Raw genomic sequence first — 20,468 nt, 5'->3', positions numbered from 1 at the left:
ATGGGGCCCACCTGGAACAGGGACCCACAACATATACAATCAAAGAAGCCTTTTTTTCCTAAATCATTTAGAGCTGCAAATGGTACATACATCTTGATTAAATATGCATTTTACAAAAGCTAGGTTGCTATTTATCAAACGAGACAGGAACCAGTTGGCCAACCATGATCCTTTCTAAGATTGTTTTTAATGAAAGACGATTTAGATGCTCGGTTTCATAGTTGGACAACATCAACATGTTATAAGGTGGGAACACACAGAACTAGTTAGGAGGGACAGTGTAATCATATTCCTGTTGATATCATATTTAAGGGAAACAACCTTTTTTATTTTTGAGGATATTAAATTTGCTAAGTAAGAAATTATTTTTTCTTCATCATTTTATTCAAACTCAGACACTTTCAGCCTGAGTTTTTCTAAAGCCTCTCAGCTCCGACATGTTCTCAAACTAAAAGTGTAATTATTAATCCAAGGACTGTTTCTATTCTAATAAACCAGACCAGAGCCACTAAATTAGAGTTTAGATCCAACGTTGTGTCCAAGCCCAATCCAACCTCTAATTACCTCTAGAGGGCTGAGACTGAAGTAAACCTGACGTATTATTTTAAGCTGCTAACAGTTCAAAATGGTAGTAGTCGTTTGTTGTAATTGCAGGGTGAGTGAAGCGCATATCTTCTGGGATGTGTGTTTGTTAAAGTCTAATTAGCTTCTGCACCTTACTTCCCTCCTTTCCTCAACAGGATAAGCTTCCTGCGCCTCTATTTAGACTAGAATAAAATTTTTTGACTTATAATCCTGAGTGATTTAAAGTCTGAAAAATACAGTAATTGTGCGCCACTAAAGGTGGGGAAAGGCAGACACTTATTAGAGTTAATCTTGGCAGTTCAAGATAAAGATACCGCAAGTTGTTTATATTTTTTTTATTATTTTTAACAATTAAATTAATAAAACTGAAAAAAAGTGATCAACAAACATGACTTCCACTTTGTAAAATCTTCTAGGAATCACATTCAGATTTCATAGAGAGGTCAAAGGTCACATGTGGGGTACCCCAAGGTTCAATCCTAGGACCCCTTCTTTTCAATATTTATATGCTCCCACTGGCTCAAGTTATAACAGGAAATAATATTAGCTACCATAACTATGAGGATTATACACAGCTCTACATCACAATGTCACCAGGTGACTCTGAACCCATCCAATCACTGAATAGATGCTTAGAACAGATAAATGTGTGGATGTGCCAAAACTTTCTCCAACTGAATAGAAACAAAACTGAAGTTATTATCTTTGGATGTAAAGAGAAGCAAACCAGAATCAATGCACAGCTTCAGTTATTACAACTGAAAACCAGCGATCAGCCTGAAACCTGGGAGTAGTGATGGACTCTGACCTGAACCTTCAGAGCCACACTAAGACGGTCACAAAGTCGACCTTCTATCACCTGAAGAACATCTCTAGGATTAGAGGACTTATGTCTCAGCACCATCTAGAGAAACTCATCCATGCGTTTATCTTTAGCCGCATTGATTACTGCAGCAGCGTCTTCACAGGTCTGACTAATAAATCAATCAAACGGCTGCAGCTGATCCAGATGCTGCTGCTCGGGTTCTAACTAAAACCAGGAAGATAGAGCACATAACACCAGTTTTAAAGTCCCTACACTGGCTCCCTGTAGCTCAGAGAATAGACTTTAAAATACTGATGTTAGCTTATAAATCACTGAACTGTTTAACACCACAATACATTAAAGATCTGTTATCTCCAACCATCTAGACCCCTCAGATTGTCTGGTTCTGGTCTGCTCTGCATCCCCAGAACCAGAACCAGACGAGGAGAAGCAGCATTCAGTTTCTATGCACCACAAATTTGGAACAAACTTCCAGAAAACTGTAAAACGGCTGAAACACTGGGTGCCTTTAAATCTCAACTTAAAACCCACCTGTTTAGAGTTGCTTATGGCTAAATTAGGATTAGAGTGCGGGATTTTGATGTCTTCAATGTTTTTAATGTTTTTATCTTTACTTTTTATCTATTTATGTAAAAGTGGCGAGTGATTGAGAGTCATTGCGCGCACAGAAAAACCTTGTAAATTCTAGACTCTAACAGGTAAAAATAGTGCACAAAAATCCTTGTAGGACGGCGAAGTCCTAGCGCAAAAATTTGCGTGATGGACGGAGCCTGGTGCTCCAAGGTTGGAGACTTTGTCCTGTTAGGCGACGGGGCCTGGATAATACCCGTGTTAAACGGACGGCAGAGTCCGGCAATGACAGGTGCTTAAATTTCATAACAAAAGTATGTTTTTATCTTTTTCTTTAAATCTTTTTCTTTTTTTTTTCTCTTTTTCCAAAATCTCTTTCTCTTTCTTACTGTTTATTTAATGTCACATGCTGTTTTTATTTTGTTTTTTAATTATGTAAAGCACCTTGAAATGCTTTGCTGCTGAAATGTGCTATGCAAATAAAATTTGATTGATTGATTGATTGATTGATTGATTGATTGATTGATTGATTGATTGATTGATTGATTGATTGATTGATTGATTGATTGATTGATCCTAAATGCGGTCCTTTAATCCTGAGGATGTTTTCTACTCCCCGTAGCCAGAGGTATAAAAACGGAGGTGTCACAGCATCCATCAGGCTGGCCTTAACTACCGGTTGTCTCTGATCTCAAACATCCGTGTGTGTGTGCCGCCGGCTTTAAAGATAAATAGAGCTGTTTTCAATAAATGGGTTGAAAACAGGCAGAAGTACTTCTGAGAGTAAGTCAGCCAAAGACGACCAGATTCCGCTGACCTCTAAGCTTTCAACTGAAAGCTCTTGAGGCAATTTCACATTTTATAAAAAAAAAGTGTTTGATGCAGTTCTAGGCTGTGAATAGCCTTTGTGCTGTGAGAACAGCGCAGTAGATCAGTATCTGATCACATCAACTCCCCTGGTTTTGTAAAGAAAAGCGTGTTATGTTAGATGGCAGCGGTTGCTATGAATGTGAATAACCACTTTGAAAAAACTGTCCATGTTAAGCGTCTCGTGACTGATTACAGTGCACGGCAGTGTGTGAACAGTATGCTAATACACTCAGGAAGACGGGCAGAAATTTTTATTGCTTCAATATTCCATTTTTATTTTTTTTTTTTATCAAATGTTTGAGTTGAGTAATAAATATTTTATATGTTTGAACCACTTTCCTTGACAAATACTTTAGGTTTATGCTAATTGGTAATAATTTGTCAATGGGATTAAGATCTAATGTTTTCATGTCAGAGCCTCCTGGTTATTTGTCTTGTTGTGTTTCGTGGTGCTCCATTTGTTTCTAATGACACGGTGAGTGATTAGTCTAGGTGCAATCGTACAAGCAGCAATATCTTTGCTGGTGAAACCCGTTTGATAATGATGAAATAAAGATGACTGTCTGTGTTTTCTTGAAGGTAATCACAGTTGGCAGTAGAAGAACTCCACTCCCTTTAAAAGAAATGATTGAGTCACAATAACAGAGTAAAATCATTTGCTCTGTACACTTTGACACCTTCCACAGGATTTCTTTTTGGTTTTAATTTATCTTTCATTAAATGTATAAGACTTGCATTTCACTTTTTATAGCAACATAAGCTTTATGCAAATTGCTGGGAAAAATCCCCAGAGATAGAGGATAATTTCACACCTGGTAGTCCTGTGGACTCAATTTGATTGGGGAGCAAATTTACAACATTTGTTACATTTTCACTCGTAGCAGTTTGTTTTTACATTGCTCCTTGTAAAACTAATCAAATCCTTTGAAAAACCTGTTCCCCTCGTCGCCTGTGGTGGCACTGCACCAAGAACCACCGCAGGAAACGACACAAAAGTTTCAGAAGAAGATGCTGAGCACAACTTCCTTTTTCACGAAATGTAAACAGGAATTGGGTGATGTCAGATTTTAGCGGTTGGAGGATTTGTCCTTTGTCTTTGGCTAAAGACCACGACACGAGTCATTTCTCCTGCTAGCGCTAGGCTCGTGGGTTCGTTTCGGTTGTGTTTACCCAGAATGCCCTGTGCCATGTACGTTTGGGATGTTCTCACCATCCCAAATGCACTAAACCATCAAACGATCCAAGTTCTAATAAAGCGAACTAAACAGTACTGATGTGAATGCACCCTGAATATCTCTGTTGTTTTCCTCTACTTTTTCTCCCTTCCATATTGTACCATTTAAATATGGACATTAATAAAGTCAGAGAGCTGCCACAGAGCTGTGATTTGGCAAAAATTAAGCGACTGAGGTTGAAGCAGAGTTTTATTCTGCACCTGAACCTGGGCTTGCTAGTTAACTGCAGAAACGGAACTTCCCTGAAGTGGAATGTTAATGATTAGAACGCGCCCGCCATGGTCTTAGCATGTGAGCTTACAACCTTCTGCTGTGGTGATGTTGACGCTGTAAGAATGGCTTCCAGAGAGAATTTCCAGCCTTTGGAACCTCAGCAAATGGGGTTTCCAAATCAGCACATTGCTTCGAAAATAACTTCTTCAAAATGAACGAGTTTGTCGTCGGAGGACGGCAACAAGGGCTGCTGGGGTAGTCGAACATAATAATATTTTGAAGCTCATAACAGACTACAAGAGGTTCAACTGAGTAAACATTTATTTGAAGTGTGGATTAGCCTTGGGAAGACGTTCAAACCTGCAGTGTTGTCGTTTCATCATGTGTGTGTTGCAGGAATCCTTGGAGGGAAGAGTAGTTAGATATTACGAAGCGCCAGCAGCACAACGCTGTGAAACAGCAAGCCAAGCAAAGCTTTCTGCTCCCCGTCCTCTGCTGTGATAATTAGGCCCACCGTGTCAGCAGACGGATAGTCAGAGAGTATGTCTCTAATAGATACTGACGGAGGACTTAAATTAAAAACCCTGGCCCTTACTGTGTGCTCATTGGATTACATGCATTATGCAGCGGCCTATTACAGCCTGACCGCAGGTGGGACCACTCACTTCTCCTTTTAAATATTAGCATTTCATTTCCCTCAGAGTTGTTGAGCAGTGCTGGAGCTCTCTCTCAGCCATTTCTCCACCTACGACTTCATCCGATTTCTTTATATCAATCAAAAGTTTAGCTTAACGGTGGTCAAATTGTCTAATATTTTCAAATAGTTTGCATATTTCAGTATTCTAGGCTGATTTCTAACCATTTTTTATTTTTCTATTGGATTTGGGATTGTTTGTTGGTGATGTTCTGCTTTTGTATGAAGCACACTAATAATGCAGTGACTATTGAAAATAAATGTTTCTTATGGGCTTGTGGTTCTGTAACAGCTGAGTCAACTACTGAGGATATTAACAGGACTGTGGAGAATTTGACATCAGACTGAGGACGTCATTCAGCCCTTTGATTCAGGTGTGTTGGACCAGAAGACATCTGAAAGTTACACGACTGGAGTTGAAGACATTCTGTAATAAGAGTTTATGACTGAAGAGAAAAGAAACACAGCAGACATTAGACTAAGCAGCCAGCAAGCAGAACATCAACCAACATAAGAAAAACTAAAAATTGGAGATAAGATTCAAAGTTTGCTACCAACTTCCAACTCTGTTTAAACCATGGATGTTTAAAAAAAACAAAACAAGATCAAGCAAATAAATGACTTTTTTAATTTTTTTATTTCTTATTTTGTAGAAAAAGTATGTTACTCAAAAAGAATTTTGCATGTTATCTGTATTAAAACAAAAGCATCTAGTTTTCCCATTTTTGGGGTTCAGTTTCTTAAATTAACTCTCAACATAAGAGCAGCATTTGGATCACTTTCTTCCAAATCACCAGCTGTATTTATCCAGTTTTAATGAATTGGATAAAAGCTGATTTGGGAGCAGAAATGTCAGGTTTTCAGTAAAAGTCTCAGAGTAGATGCAGTTCTGCTTGTTTTAAAGACTTGGTTATAAAACGGTGAATACTTTGTATCATACTTAACTTTTTCCATCTGAAAAAAATTATGTCAGTAATAATTTTACCCTGATAACAAATAAAAAGTTTCAATCTGAATTGACCACGTGTACTGGATGGGTCAGATTTGGATCATTCTTAAATTGCAGCTGGAGGGGCTGCACAAAACCAGTCTAAGGGCCACAAACAGACCTCAGGCTACAGTTTGGACACCGTCGGTCTAAACCTCTTAAAATTATCTTAAAGACTAAGCAATCACATCCTAATTATAATCTGAATATATGTAATTCATATCAAATATTACTCATCAGAACAATGTTTGGGTTGAGCTTATAATGCTGCTCTGCTGAACCCAGGTTTGCATTTTGGAGAGTAAAAGTAGAAAATTGCATGACTGGGTCTCAAAATATGTTGAGTCCCTGATGTACTCAAAGGGCAATAAATAGTCAAGATTTGTTTTAAATCAAAACTCAGGCTCAACCATCAAACATGTGCAGCCCCAGTTTATAGCTGGCATAAAAATAAATCTGTTCCCCTGACTACAAGTGATAGCATCTCAGTCTTTAGCTCCATATCAATATTCGTATGCACACTTTCTGTTTGTTAAAAGCCAGTTCAAAGTTCTGTTTAACCAGAAGAGGCAGTGATTTTCAGCTCTGCCAGAAACGAGAAAAATAATCACACTGCGTGCTGGCTCTAAGGAGAAAGAAATCTGCTTCCAGGCCAGTAGGACCTTGTGGACAAAAACAGTCAGAGCGATCTGAGAACCAGATGGAAATGTTTACAAGCCCAAATGTTGAGGGGCATGCAAACAAATTTACTCTATTTATGTGATGGACATGAGCTGTGTGGGCAGACGGTGGGGCCCAAGACTCTGTTGTATTCATTCCGTCTTAGACCGACTCTGAACAGCTCAGAATCACTGAGCTGTTCAGAGTGATCTGAAGATCCAGGTCGTCACACCGCCACCAGTGGTTCCTCATTCCATCCTGACCTCTCTGTGACCTCTATTAGCTTCCGTGTCGACTGATGAGCTGCTATTAGAAGTAAGAAGTTCAATAAAACTTCTCTGATGACTTTTGTGTCATAACCAGAACTGGATCAGAAGTCCACATATTGTTTGATATCTAGTCCCCAATGACGTCACTCCTTTTTCTTGACAATGTACTATCCTATTTCTAGATTTGGAGTCCCTTGAATCCATTTCTGTTTAGGAGCAGTATTATGTAAAGTTTGAGAAATCCTTTAATCTCTATGGGAACAACTCAGCTGTGCAAAATGCCTGGGTAGACCTAGCTCTCTGCCTTCAAGATGAAACTTCTCCTTAGAGCTGCAGTTTCCACCCCACTCAGCTCCTTCAGACTAGCTGTCAGCAATTAGAAAACACCTGGTGGAACTGTGGATCTGCTGAGCTCATTATAGGAACTAAAAACGTTGTCAAAGGGTTAATAGAGGAGCCATGTTTTGATGACTTCCTGAAGGCTTAAACCAGATAATATTGCTGATGTTGTGATATCAGCAATATATGTTGATATTACAACCATTCCCTTTTATATTGGATGATTTAATTTTACTTTGTTGCCATCTCAGGAGCCACATTTTAAAACAATGTTTTACAAACAAGAGGTGATTAGTCCAGTTTTTTCCTTTTGTTGAACTTTTAGAAATCAGAGCAGCTGCAGTGTGCCACAGTGAAGGCAAAATAATGCTAAAAAAAAAAACAGGGCAAGAACAGCTCAGAATCACTTGTATTCTTCTCTTTTTCTCACTCTGTGTTGACTCTGTCAGCAGAGCTTTGTGAACGGAAGTGTTTCACTATTTAAAAAGTCTGTTGTGGAGTCTCCTCCATTGTTTTGCTTAGAAAACATCTGGGACCTCCTTGTTCTGCCAGTAAATATGGAAGCCATCAGGACCATCCAAATCATCGTAGCCTTATGTTATTTTATTCAAAATACTAGGGGGAGTTATGGAGTTGACAGGGTTTCTATATTTTATTCTTTATTCATAGTTGTATAATAAACATGCCACTACAAACACCTCGTTCTCTGACATCATACTATTTGATGTTCCAGGATCACAAGCCACGAGTTCTTTCAGACGCTGCAGAATAAAAGCAGCGCTGGAGCCAGCACTGAACTCTGTCATCATTCTGATGCAGCCAGTTCATCCAAATGCACTGAGAGTTTTAAATATGAGGAACAGCATGCTGTGCCATCCTCAGTATGTTAACATCTGCATCAGATTCTGCTGATTTGGTTCTCAGATAAATGAGACAAACTTGCGGTGGATTTGAATAGAACTGGACTGAGTTCAAGTGGAAAGGCAGGTAGAGCTGCAGCCTTAATGCACTGGGCTTTCCTGGAGTCCTGTTTATGTGGATTCTCTCTTGGCGTGCGTGCGTGCGTGCGTGCGTGCGTGCGTGCGTGCGTGCGTGCGTGTCTGTATTCTTGTTCCTTCTGTATATCTTTGTTTTTCTTGTGATGGACTGGTGTCTTGTCATGGAGCACCTTTCATGAAATTTCACATGAAACTCTGGAAGGAGTTGTAGAAAATGAACTGAACTGAATTATCTGAGCATAGTTTAGAACTAAAACATGAACCAACTGCAGCCGTCCCCGGCAGTCCGAAAAAAAATCCATTGGGAAGCTTCAGCTCGGTCAAAGTTCTGCAGCTAAGAGGAAACGTCATATCAGACTCATATCTTGCTTCCTTGATCTTTTAGAATAGATTCTAAGCTTCTTATTGCTGGTGGTGGTCAAACGTTTTGTTACATGGGCCCAAATCATCAATAATTATTTAAAGCAGATTTGGGTGAACTAAAATCTGCTTTTAAGGAAAGTCACCAGACAGTTGGGCTGTTTAATATAAAATTTAAGAGAAAGTAAAAAATATTGCTATTGCAACAGTAAGAACATTTTAATCTTTTGGTAATTATATTAGCTTAATGAGAAATAAAAATTATCCGTCTGCATTAATTTGTGCTGGTGCACAAAAATAGCCCAGAGGTCACTTGTGGCCTCGAGGCCAAACTTCTTACATTCCTGGATTACAAACTTCCTCTGTAAATACTGGGGTGTAAAAAAAGTGTTTGCCCTCCTGATTTCCTATTTTGTCCATGATTGTCACACTTCAGTGTTTCAGAACATCAAACCAATTTAAATCTTAGTCAAACACAAAATGTAGTTTAAAATGAAAAAATTCCAAACCTACATGACAGCCTGTGTGGAAAAAGTATAACTGATTTAAAATATTTGAAGAAGAAAAGAAAATCTTTTATTATAGGGGCAAGGGGGGAATGATGTGTTTATTTGCTCTATAAATTCTGTTTGCTTTGTTATTCATCATCCCTCAGTGTCAGTTTGAGGAATGCTACATTCTAACATATTCCAATCTGCCGCAGACAATTCCCTCATTTACGAATGAAACAGTTGAAAATTCACTGAAATCAGACAGAAAGCTACATTTAGTACACTAAACCAGAAATGTTATCTTCCTTTGCTGCTGATGCTGCCTAGCCCTGTTTATAGGTGTAGAGCTCTGATAATCACAGACATTTTTAGAATCTAAATCCTTGGCCTCATTCATTATAACAGCAAGCTTTTCTTTCCGGATTATGCTGTGCATAGATTCCAGGCTGGTGAGTAATTGTTTAATTTCATATTGCCCCAGCGGTGGCATATTACAATTAAACTGAAGCAGTGCGTTCGTTCCTCTTTTATTTTCGACAAACAGCAGTAGAGAATGCATAAGTGCTGCGGCGTCATGTAGCCAGATGGAAGACGCTAATGGTTCATGTGTCGCCACGGGTGTTGTGAGTGACGACACGCTGCTCTGCATGTGTTCAGAATGAATCATTTTTCATGCATTGTAAATTTAGATTTATTTGTCTGTTAGTCGTTTATTGAAGACGTACTGACGGATATCCTCTCTTTACGCCAAAATCAAACAGAAATCCAGCGATGTCATCTCATGTCCCCATAGCAGCCACATCTACTTTTTCCAGTAATTTGCGGATGGTGATCATAACGGAATCAAAGTGGAGTTTGTATGACTGCAGCTCCTTTATATTTTATGATTCTATCAGGAATTATGAATGGGCTCTTACCCAAAGTACTCAAAGGATTATGTCTGAGTGATTAACTGAGGCCTTAGAACTGTGTCAAAACTAGATTAAATGAAAGAATTAAACATTTCTCCATTTACAGCTTCGTCTCAATCTTCCGTTGATGATTTTCCAGTTAGCACAGCAGAGCAGCAGTCTCAGCTGCAGTCAGATCAGAATGTGTACACCACAAACAAGCGTCCCCTTTCACACTGTTAGCTTAGCTGAACAAAAACATTTCTCTGAGAGAGACAGGGTTTTTTAATGCGGGCGTATTAGAATCAGTGTAGATATAAAACAAAAATGAATAGTACATTTCTCAAAAAACTCAGAAATGTTTAGATTAATCTCAGAAATTTGAGGGAAAAAAACTTGGAAATTTCTTTCAAAAGTCATGGCAACCTTTCAGCTCCTTCAGACTAGCCAGCAGCAAATAGCAAACCTGGTGGACCTGTACATCTGCTGAGCTCATTGTAGGAGCTACTTCTCAGTGCAATGCTGGTAAAAACGTTGTTAAAGGGTTAATAGAGGAGCCATGTTGTGATGACTTCCTGAAGATGTAGTGTTAGAGAGCAGGAGACAGAGGCCCAATTTCAAGGCATTAAATTACAAAGTCAGATTTCTTCTAAGTCATATTTGATATGTACACCGTGGAAAAACAGCTTCTGAGCAGAGCAGAGCTTAACCAATTGGAGCAGAGCAGATAAAGTCCTAATATAGAAATACAAACGTGTGTGTGAATGATTAGCCTGTGTGTGTGCTGGTGTGTGGGTGTGTGCGTGTGTGTGTGTGTTTCCCAGTAATGTACCGCAGACCTTTCCAGGGCGCACTGTAAAGATGGATGGTAATGGGAACAAAACCCACACTGCACAGATAACATCATGTTTACGCCTTTTGTATCATGATGGGTATTTAAGGTCACCTTTCACGAAGAAAAGGAATTTGGAACATGGAGTACCTTCAGGTGACTGTGATGTAATATAATCCAATCCCAGAGTTTTTTTTTTTTTCCTAGATGTATGGCACCATGTACAACACAGGAAAGCATGTGTCACTGCGGCCGGACAAAACACATCTGGTGAACATCTCTGGGGGCCCCCTGGGTTACAGCTACCGACTGGAGGAGGTCCGCCTTCACTTTGGGAGTGAAGACGCTCTTGGTTCTGAGCATCTCCTGAACGGACAAGGATTTCCTGGAGAGGTGAGATGTAAAACCTGAGCTCTGCTTTTCTATCACAATGACCATTTCTATCAACAAATTACAGTAAAAGCATAAATGTGAACCTCTTGTCGTTGGTCTCTCACTGCTACAACTTACAGTACTTGTCACCAAAACTTTAGGCATAATTTACATCAAAGTATCCCTCACAGTACCCTGCTATATAGACAACATGACTAATCTGACGGTCTTATCCAAACACAATGAAATGAGGATTTGTCAGTCTGAGGCTCTGACACTAAACACACCTGGGTGTTGCAGGTAATCCATGCTGTTTTGCTGTTTGTACGATTGTTTTGAGAATTGCACTTATTGTTCGCAAATGTCAGAAATGATTTGAAAAATGCACCAAAGTGACTTGAGAAAAACTGTAGTATTGCACAGCTGTTAGTGGTATTAAGGCAAAGAAAAAGCAACTGAATAACAAGAACTCACATTACAGCGGGAGGCTATAAGAAGAACAGAGTGGTGAGCATATTTTTACTTAGCCTACCACTACAATTGCTGAGGCACGTAGTGTACAGAAGTCCCAGACGTTCTGCAGTCAGTCACTGCAGACTCCAAACTTCATACAACCTTCAGATTAATTCAAGAGCTGTGAGCAGAGACGTTTGTGGAATGGGTTTTCTTGACTGAGCACCAAGTGCAATGTAATACTGGGGTGTGAAGTACACCACCCCTGGACTCCACAGCTGCAGAAACATGTTCAGTGGAATTATGACTGATGTCTCTGTTTGTCAACCCAGTGGATAAATCAGAGCTGCTCTCAGCTGCAGAGTTGAGTGGAAAGAACTCTTACAGTGTTTCTCACTTACGTTGGCGCATTTCTCGATCATTTTACGACATTCACGAAACAGTAAGTGCATTTCTCAAAACTATTTGTACAAACAGCATAACAGCATGGATTACTTGCAAAACCCAGTTTCTTTCTCAGAATCCTGAGGCCATTCCACAATGAACATGTGGAATGGCCACTGTATCAGTGAACTGTATCAACATGTTCACTGTATCAGTGAACATGTTCATGCCTCAGAATATCAAGGCTCTGTTTCAATGTGTTTGGATGAGACAGTCGTAAGCGGGATGCTCTGTTGTAAACTAAAGTTTGGATGACAAGTATTGTCATTGACAAGACTGTTCATGCAGTGCTGTAGAAATCACAGTACAGTTTTTATGTTCTGCCTCCTAAATCCTTCACCTCCCTCCTCTTCTTCTCTCTGGCTGTTGACTCATCCGAATCTTTGTCCTTCCATTGTCAGAAATGTAACATCATGTTGTGCTCTGGCTTTATACACCATGTTCTTACCAACTGATGGTTCATCAGATGCACCTTCAATCTATTTCAGAAAACTGGTTGATTGTTGGTTGATCTAACGCTTCACACATTTCAGAACGTTGGAGAAACTCAGGATTCACCAGGAAGCAACTTATCAGTTCAGGACAGATTTAGAAAAAAAACACCTAATGGAAATATATAGAAATATGATTAACATAATATTATAAAACCTTGTTCAAGCATTTTGCATGCAAACACTTATACAATGAAATTATGCTGAAATATTGTCGAGGTCTAGACTATTCAACAGAGACCTGTATAATACATTTTGATCAATATGACAAAAGCAATTGAAAATGTAGGAAAAAGCAGAGAATTGCGCTTAGTAACCTGTATGGTGTACAGAAGCATTTGCGACTAGATCAGAGGAACAGGAAACTGTTTCTTTGATGTGAACAAGTGACACATTGATTTCAAGACTGAACAAGTTGCTTTGAAAGTTTCAGTTCTGCTCTGAGAAACGAACCAAAGTGACTGAGAAAAACTGTGACACTTCAGCCCAAGTTTTGGACAACACACTCGTGCCCCTTATAGAGAACGCTTTCCTTCCCAGAATAGTTGACGTTGTTATAGCTGCAGAGGGAGGCATCATACTAAACCAAATGGATTAGCTGTGAGATTCCTTTAAGTTAATACGTACATGAAAGGAGACCAGCAGATACATTTGACAATATATTAAAGGTAGAAATATTCATTTAAAAATCCATCCTATTCAGGTGGCTTGTCCTTATTTTGTTGCACATATATTCCATTGCCAGTGCAAAATACCCAGGCAGCAATAATCTAATAAAACATATCAACTCATTCCATTATGGGCCCAGAGGAAGATGAAAGGCCAACAGCATCACCCCGGTCTGCTTTGTGGAATCATTTTAGGTTTTGTAAATGTTCACATTTTGTTCAACATGTTCAATATGCTGCTCTCTGACTTTCTATTGTGCCAATAAAGCTCTGCTTTAAATATGTGGAAAGCTGCAGTGAGCATAACTTTAGTACAAAAATGAAAGACCTGGATTTATTCCTGCCATTAACCGACTAGCAAGGGATGCAAAACAGGCAGCAACATATATAACAACATCAGTATTGTTGTTAACTTGATAAATATGATAAACTGGCATGGATGAACTAATCATTTACCCAACATTATCTGCATGCAGCAGCAGCACCACATAACTTACACAGCTTGTTAGGAAGAAACAAACTGTTGCCACAGATCGTGCTCAACAACAGGCCCCCAGTCAGTGATCAGATCCAAAGTTGTAACCGGCGTCAGCATGGGTACACTACAGTGTGTCTAAATATGCCTTGGAAAGTCACATTATCACATCTTAACCAATTAATTGAGTGTAGGGACATGCACTGGACATGTCCCATATGTCCAGCCTGCATCATCCCCAATGGATGGAGCAACCAGTTTGAAAATAGAATTTACCTGCTAGGCTGACCCGTACAATAACTGTGCACAATCACACTTATTTGAAAAGCTGTAAATCGATTATTATAGTCATGTGAGACATTTCCCGTTTGCTTAACAAAGTAGAAAAGAAGACATGCTGAAAACATTCAGTGCTTGTGTTTAAATCATATAGCTCTTCTTCTCTTTGTTTGTCTCTTTCAGGTCCAACTGATCCACTATAATCAGGATCTGTATGCTAACTACAGTGAGGCAGCTAAGAGTCCTCACGGCATCGCTGTGGTCTCCATCTTCATTAAGGTTTGATTGTCCTCTGAAAGCTAGCATAGTGCAATCTGACTAGATTCCTGCAATAAAATGGGTTGACCATGATCAGAAAAATAATAAGAATCAAGCATGACAGTAATTATTGAGTAACATGTAGTGCATTATAGTTCAAATACTGTGGGAGCAAAAAATATAACCACCAGAGACTAGCATGACTGTAAATAATGACATTCTAAGTGTAGAAGATCAAGTTACTGTGAAGGTTGATCACTTACCAAGCAAAGAGATCTGCAGAATAGCAGGTTCTACTCAGTTCTTTGACTGATTAACATGTTAAAAACAAAGTGCAGTTTGTGAATAATGGATTGTAACAATCCAAATTGCAGCAAAAAGAAAACAAAAACTTTCGTTTGTGTTGCAGCTTGGTTTCTTGTTAATACTTGATGTTTTTTTTTTTACATTTCAGCTCTCAGAAAACTCCAACACCTTCCTCAACCGTATGCTCAACAGAGACACCATAACCAGAATCAACTACAAACGTAAGACAAACTGAACAGACAAACTGAACAGACAAACTGAACAGAGCTTTCTGGTTGCTGATCTGAACCAAACCTGAACACTCTCTATTTTTGTCTGGATTGATCTTTTCTTCATGAGCAAAACACCATTTACTTTAGGGAGGATGGTGCTTTAAAATGTTCTTTTTACCTTTTGTTCACACTTAATAGTTTCAGATCCGTTAACACGTTAATATCAAAGACAACCAGATGAAATGCATCTGGTTGCATCACGTTGAAAATGCATCACGTTTTAAAATCATGATTTTATTAAGAAAATCATGATTTTATTAATTAAAGGGGAAGTACTAGGTAAAATCAACTTTTCTTTGGCTTTACATCATGTTATAACGTTATTCCCTCATCAAAAACATACCTGGAGTGTTGTGGTCTGCTTTATGTTAATTTTGGAATTTATTCTATGCATGATTTGTTATCCTGCTGTTTTTTTTACTGTCTTTTAAACTGTTTAATGTTGTTAATGGCTCCTCTGGGGATGTGCGTTGCAAATTAGCTAAGGCTATAAATGCCATTGTGTTCTGTCTTTGCTTGTATTTGCTTATCTTAAGCTCTTCTCCATTCCAAGAGAGAAGACAAAAGTTTTGTACTAGTCTGAGATGGAGGCAGATGTTCCACTGAACAGTTCATAAAGAAGAGAACTGCTACTCAGTAACTGTGGAGACTAATACAAATTTCTGATTCCTGTTGAATTACATTGAATGTGGCAGAATTTCAAATGTGATGTTTAATCATATAAACAGAGTGATGGATGTTAATTCCAGCCTGAGGTGGGACCATGTCATAAAAATACCCGGAACACAAAGATGACTCACTGAGCAGAACGCGCCAGATTTGTGTGAGATCAAAGATTTTGTTCTTGACAAGTAAAGAATTTATTTTAGCTTTTTTAATCAGTACCCACTAAATTGGCCTCATCCTGCATGTATTTATGTTTTCCTCTTTTTATAAGTGAGAGGTGCTTTTTGCTTATAATTGTAAAACACTTTTATTACCGAATAAAAGTTGTACTTTGAGGAAAAAATATCAAAGGTTGTTTTTTTTTATCACCATAGATTAATGAAAATGGCAATAATCCCTCTGTCTCAAAGTTTAATTTGGAATAAAATATCTTACATTTGTTTGAAGGATCTATTTATTCAGCAGAAAAACGGTGCCATCAAGTATTCCTAGGTTTGTCACATTTTGTCACATTACAACAACAAACAAGTGCATGTTGTCAGGCTTTCCTTTAATAGCCCAAACAAGAAGTAGCACAAATAGAAATTTGACAATGGTGGTGTAATTTGATTTCAACTAATACATATAAATAACATTTATTGCACCCAACTGCCCCCAAAACGTCATTTATTTGTGAATAGACTCTGTGTCTGTTAACCTCGGCATAAAAGCAGATGTTCTGTGAATTCCTCAGAGATTTGTTGCTGAACATTAGAAAACATCCAGCATCATGGAGATGCTGCTTGTCTTGGCAGACGGGTCGGGGAGGAAGCAGTGGAGATTTTAAAGCAGGGTTAGGTTCTCAAACATCTGCCACAACTCTGATCAGTCCTTCATCTGGACACCTGCTGGCCTTCCAGGACATGGACGTCCATCGGCGCTTTAATCAGAGAAGTAGAAGAGATGGACTCTGGAGGAGCTGCAGAGGTCCAAAGCTCAGAACCACCATTACTTATTTACATCAATATCTGACCTAAACAAAGCCATTGTTGTAAAATTGACTTTTTGCATCATCTTATTGTTATTCCCTCATTAAAAAAGCATACCTGGAGTGTTGCCTTGATTCTTTCATGCATGTTTGAGAAATCCTTTAGTCTCCATGGCAACCATTCAGCTGCAAAACACCTGGGTGGACATAGCTCCGCCTTTGTGACGTAGCTCCTCCTCTGAGCTGCAGTTTCTGAGCTCACAGAACAGCAATAAACAAAGTACTGACTTGAGATCTGAATAAGGAGGCAAAACATCTTAATCAAAATTGGCATTTTCTCTTCAATTCACATGTATTCACTGTTCTTAATTGGTCTGTCACAAAAAATACCATTAAAAACACAGGCATGTATTTTTAACAAAGCTTCATATGATTGATAATTAAAGCTGTTAAGAGTCACATCCACAGACGTGTCAGTGTTTTCTCCCTGCTATCAGCGCTTCAGGAAGAAGCTTTAACAGAACATCTTCTCACACCAAGCTCTATGCTTTCTCCCCTTTCTTCAGATGATGCATTCCTACTAATGGGCCTGAACATAGCTGACCTTTACCCTGACACCATCCGCTACATCACTTATGAGGGTTCCATCACCATCCCTCCCTGCTACGAGACCTCCACATGGATCCTCATCAACAAGCCAGTTTATGTGACACAGATGCAGGTAGTTAAAAAAGGGATGAAAACGTAACACCAGGATACATGCATTCTAGCAGGAATATCATTTCTAATTATCGGTGCTGGCACAAGCTCCAACATGTCTGAATTACAAGTTAGCTTCTCAAAAAGACGAAAGGAAAACATCTTTACTCCCTCAGAACAGACAGAGTTCTGTAACTCCAGAAAAGAACAAGCTGGTTCTCAGAACCGGATGAAGTGATGAGTGGAACCTGCTTTTTACCACTTGATTCAAAGAAAAATCTCTGCCTTGATTTATTAGTTGATATAAAAATCACAATCTGCATACAGGTTTTATGACGACGCTATAAATCTCCTCGCCATTGTGAAGTAGTTGCTCCAGGCCTTGAAAGCCTTTTCATGTTGCCTCAGACAGGGACTGGGTGTTATGGTGTTCCAGTCCAGAACAGCACTTATCTGGAGGAAAGCGGCTCACACACACACACACACACACTACACACACACACACACACACACACACACACACACACACACACACACACACACACACACACACTGCAGCCTCTCACTGGACTCAGCCCTGGGAGGAAGATGTCGCCTGTGCAACTGACTCTCCGTCTTTTCCTGAGGAACTTTGTGCTAGTTATTCGTTTTACCGTTTATTTGCACTATGACCAGCCTGAGGTCAACATTAAACGAAAGTATAATAAAAACTATTATTCTTACTCTTATTATCAACATGTTTACATCCTCATCATTACTGTGATTTGTCATGGCTTTTTGACACTCATGTTCAGCAACAAGGCAGTTCAAAGTGCTTTACATGGATTAGAAGGAAATACAAACAAAATAAAAGAAAAGCATAAAGAACTCCACAATTTATAAAGTAATAGGAGTTTCTCTGGATGAACTAAGAAAAGAAAAGTAAAAGTATAAAACTACGGTACATACTGGTAATCCATAATTTATAAACTAGTAGGCTTTTCTCTGAATTCTTGTTCTGATCAAACTAGATGTTTCTAAGCTTGTTCTAGTTTTTTTTTTTTTTTTTTTTTTTAACTAACAGGAGTGTCTCTAGGTCTTGCTCCGATATTAAAAGTTTAATGCTAAATGTTGATCTATGGTAAGGAATAATTTCTCTAGATAATCTAACAGAAGTTTCTCTTGAAGTTTGAGGTCATTTCTGCTCTGGCTTCAATGAAGTATCAAACTAAATGTTATGCTATGGGTTGCTAAGCAAGTAGTAATTTTACTACACCATCTATTTTATAACACTTGTCAATTATCATTAATAATATCTAATTTGGTGTGGTTCACATTGCGTAGCACATTTTCTACATGTTAGAGTGCTGCTTATCTCTGTAGCCTGGTCAGAAACGGACTGAGCTGTGGGTTTGTCCTGCAGATGCACTCCCTGCGCCTCCTCAGCCAGAACGAACCGTACAAGATCTTCCTGAGCATGAGCGACAACACCCGGCCGGCCCAGCCTCTGCTGCAGCGCTGCATCCGAACCAACATCAACTTCAACAAGCAGGGCCGTGACTGCCCCAACAACCGCGCCCTGCGCCCACAGTACAGAGGTGAGCCGACCGCTGCTGTCAAGAGAAGGGCTCAGTTCCGCTGGAAGTGATTGCCGTACATCACGTTCTTTTCTCGCTTCTCATTCTCCAGAGCTGATTAGGGGAGCCGTTACATGCCAAAAGTGGAGATATTTTTAAGTTGCTCCTATCTGGACTGTCAAATCCATTGAGTGCACTTGCTCAGTTAAAAATAACCAGGAAACTTTTGGTCAAAGTCAGCAAATTACTGTTCAAACTTTTTTACAGTGGAATGTCCCATAGTTAACAGAGACTACAGACATGAGTGATCAGCAAAAATGACTGCGACACTGAAAGTTCTGGCAGAACTCTGTTACTCTGATGGTATTAATCAGGCTAATACTAATACTATTTACATCTTCATACCAAAGCTCATCTTTATCTCTGCTTAAATGAATGTATATTTATTACCATATAAGCTAAAAGCAGTAGAATGAGCTGAACACCGTCACCCTGTCAGTCACTTACACTGAACACACAGGAATGGAGTTGTACTTACTTTGTAAAAACACAATCTTGCAGAGTAATTTTGTTCTAGAACTCTTGAAATATGAGAAAACTATCTTACAAGTAACTTTCCAACAAGACAAAAGATCTTGTTCTAAGTCAGAAATTCCATAATAATGATAACAAGTATTAGTTCCTCTGACAGATTATTTCACTAACCTGGGAAAACATCTTGGGTAAGTACAAAAACAATCTGCCAGTGGAACTAATACTTTTTCATTTATATTATGGAATTATTTACTTAAAGCAGGCTCTTTTATCTTGTTGAAAGTTACTTGTAAGTTAGTTTTCTAATTTTTCAAGTGAACAAATATATTTGTTTGAGAAACTACACCAAAAACACTTGGTAAGATTTTGTGTTTTTGCCATGTAAACTATTTATTTGCCCTGAGAGCTACCTATTTTAGTTTAAAAAAAAAGTTCTACCTGTATGTCCACTAGGTAGTGACTGTTACATCTAGAACATGTTGTGTTTTTTATTCTGTAATACAGATTTAAGCAAAAGCCTACAATACATGATTTAATAGGGCTAATTAAGGCCTTTCCACACATGATATTATATCTTGTGGTTATTTTACATAGAACACTGACATAAAATCCAGAATTTAGCTGCTTATTTTATTCAACTATGTGCTGTACAGACATGGCACCGTTAGCTTGCCAACTGCTGTCTCAAAGCAGCGTTACCTTATTAACAGTCAAGGCTGGTGAGTGACGAATCAGCTCTGTCTGCGAATCCAGTGGATGAGTCTGGTTTTAGCAGTTGCCAGGAGAAGTGCTCTTGTCTGACTGCACTATGTGGAGGGCTTGGTCTGGTGCGGTGGAGCTGATGGTGTGGGGCCGGTTTGGAGAGGTTGGGCTCGGCCCTTTAACCACAGTGAAAGGAGTTTCATCAAACTGAGGTGTTTCAGATAATTCCATGGTCCTCAGCGTGACCGCCTGCCTGTTCACAAAGTGAGGTTCAGAAAGGCATGACTTGTGCTGGTTGGCTACAGATTCAGCAAGTAGCTTATAAAAACTGGGATTTTTATTTGTTAAAACTTTATCTAGCTACATTTCCATTGACCATCTAATTGCACAATTTGAAAGAAATTTGCTCAATGGAAACAACTTTTGAAAACATTCTCACTTTTTGATGAAAGGTTTTGGCGCTGGGATGAGGCGGGGTTTTTTTGGCCACACTGAAATTGGTTTAT

The 20,468-nt window shown here is 39.0% G+C and overlaps 1 protein-coding gene across 2 annotated transcripts in view; it reads left to right on the top strand.

Annotated features, from left to right (window-relative positions):
* Nucleotides 1–20,468, top strand: part of LOC103468161 (carbonic anhydrase-related protein 10-like) — a 90,816-nt gene that overhangs the window by 68,335 nt on the left and 2,013 nt on the right. The window contains exons 4-8 of one of the 2 annotated variants that reach the window (XM_008415047.3): nt 11,028–11,213; nt 14,186–14,281; nt 14,715–14,787; nt 17,038–17,192; nt 18,573–18,747. In XM_008415047.3, coding sequence (XP_008413269.1) covers nt 11,028–11,213; nt 14,186–14,281; nt 14,715–14,787; nt 17,038–17,192; nt 18,573–18,747 — 685 coding nt within the window. Of the gene's footprint in view, nt 1–11,027; nt 11,214–14,185; nt 14,282–14,714; nt 14,788–17,037; nt 17,193–18,572; nt 19,281–20,468 lie in introns of those variants that run through there. The other variant, XM_008415046.3, reaches the window with a different exon arrangement.

This window comes from Poecilia reticulata, chromosome 8 (assembly GCF_904066995.2).
Source record: "Poecilia reticulata chromosome 8, P_reticulata-male-v2, whole genome shotgun sequence".
NCBI classification, from domain to species: Eukaryota; Metazoa; Chordata; class Actinopteri; order Cyprinodontiformes; family Poeciliidae; genus Poecilia; species Poecilia reticulata.
This window is presented reverse-complemented; position numbering and strand designations above follow the sequence as displayed.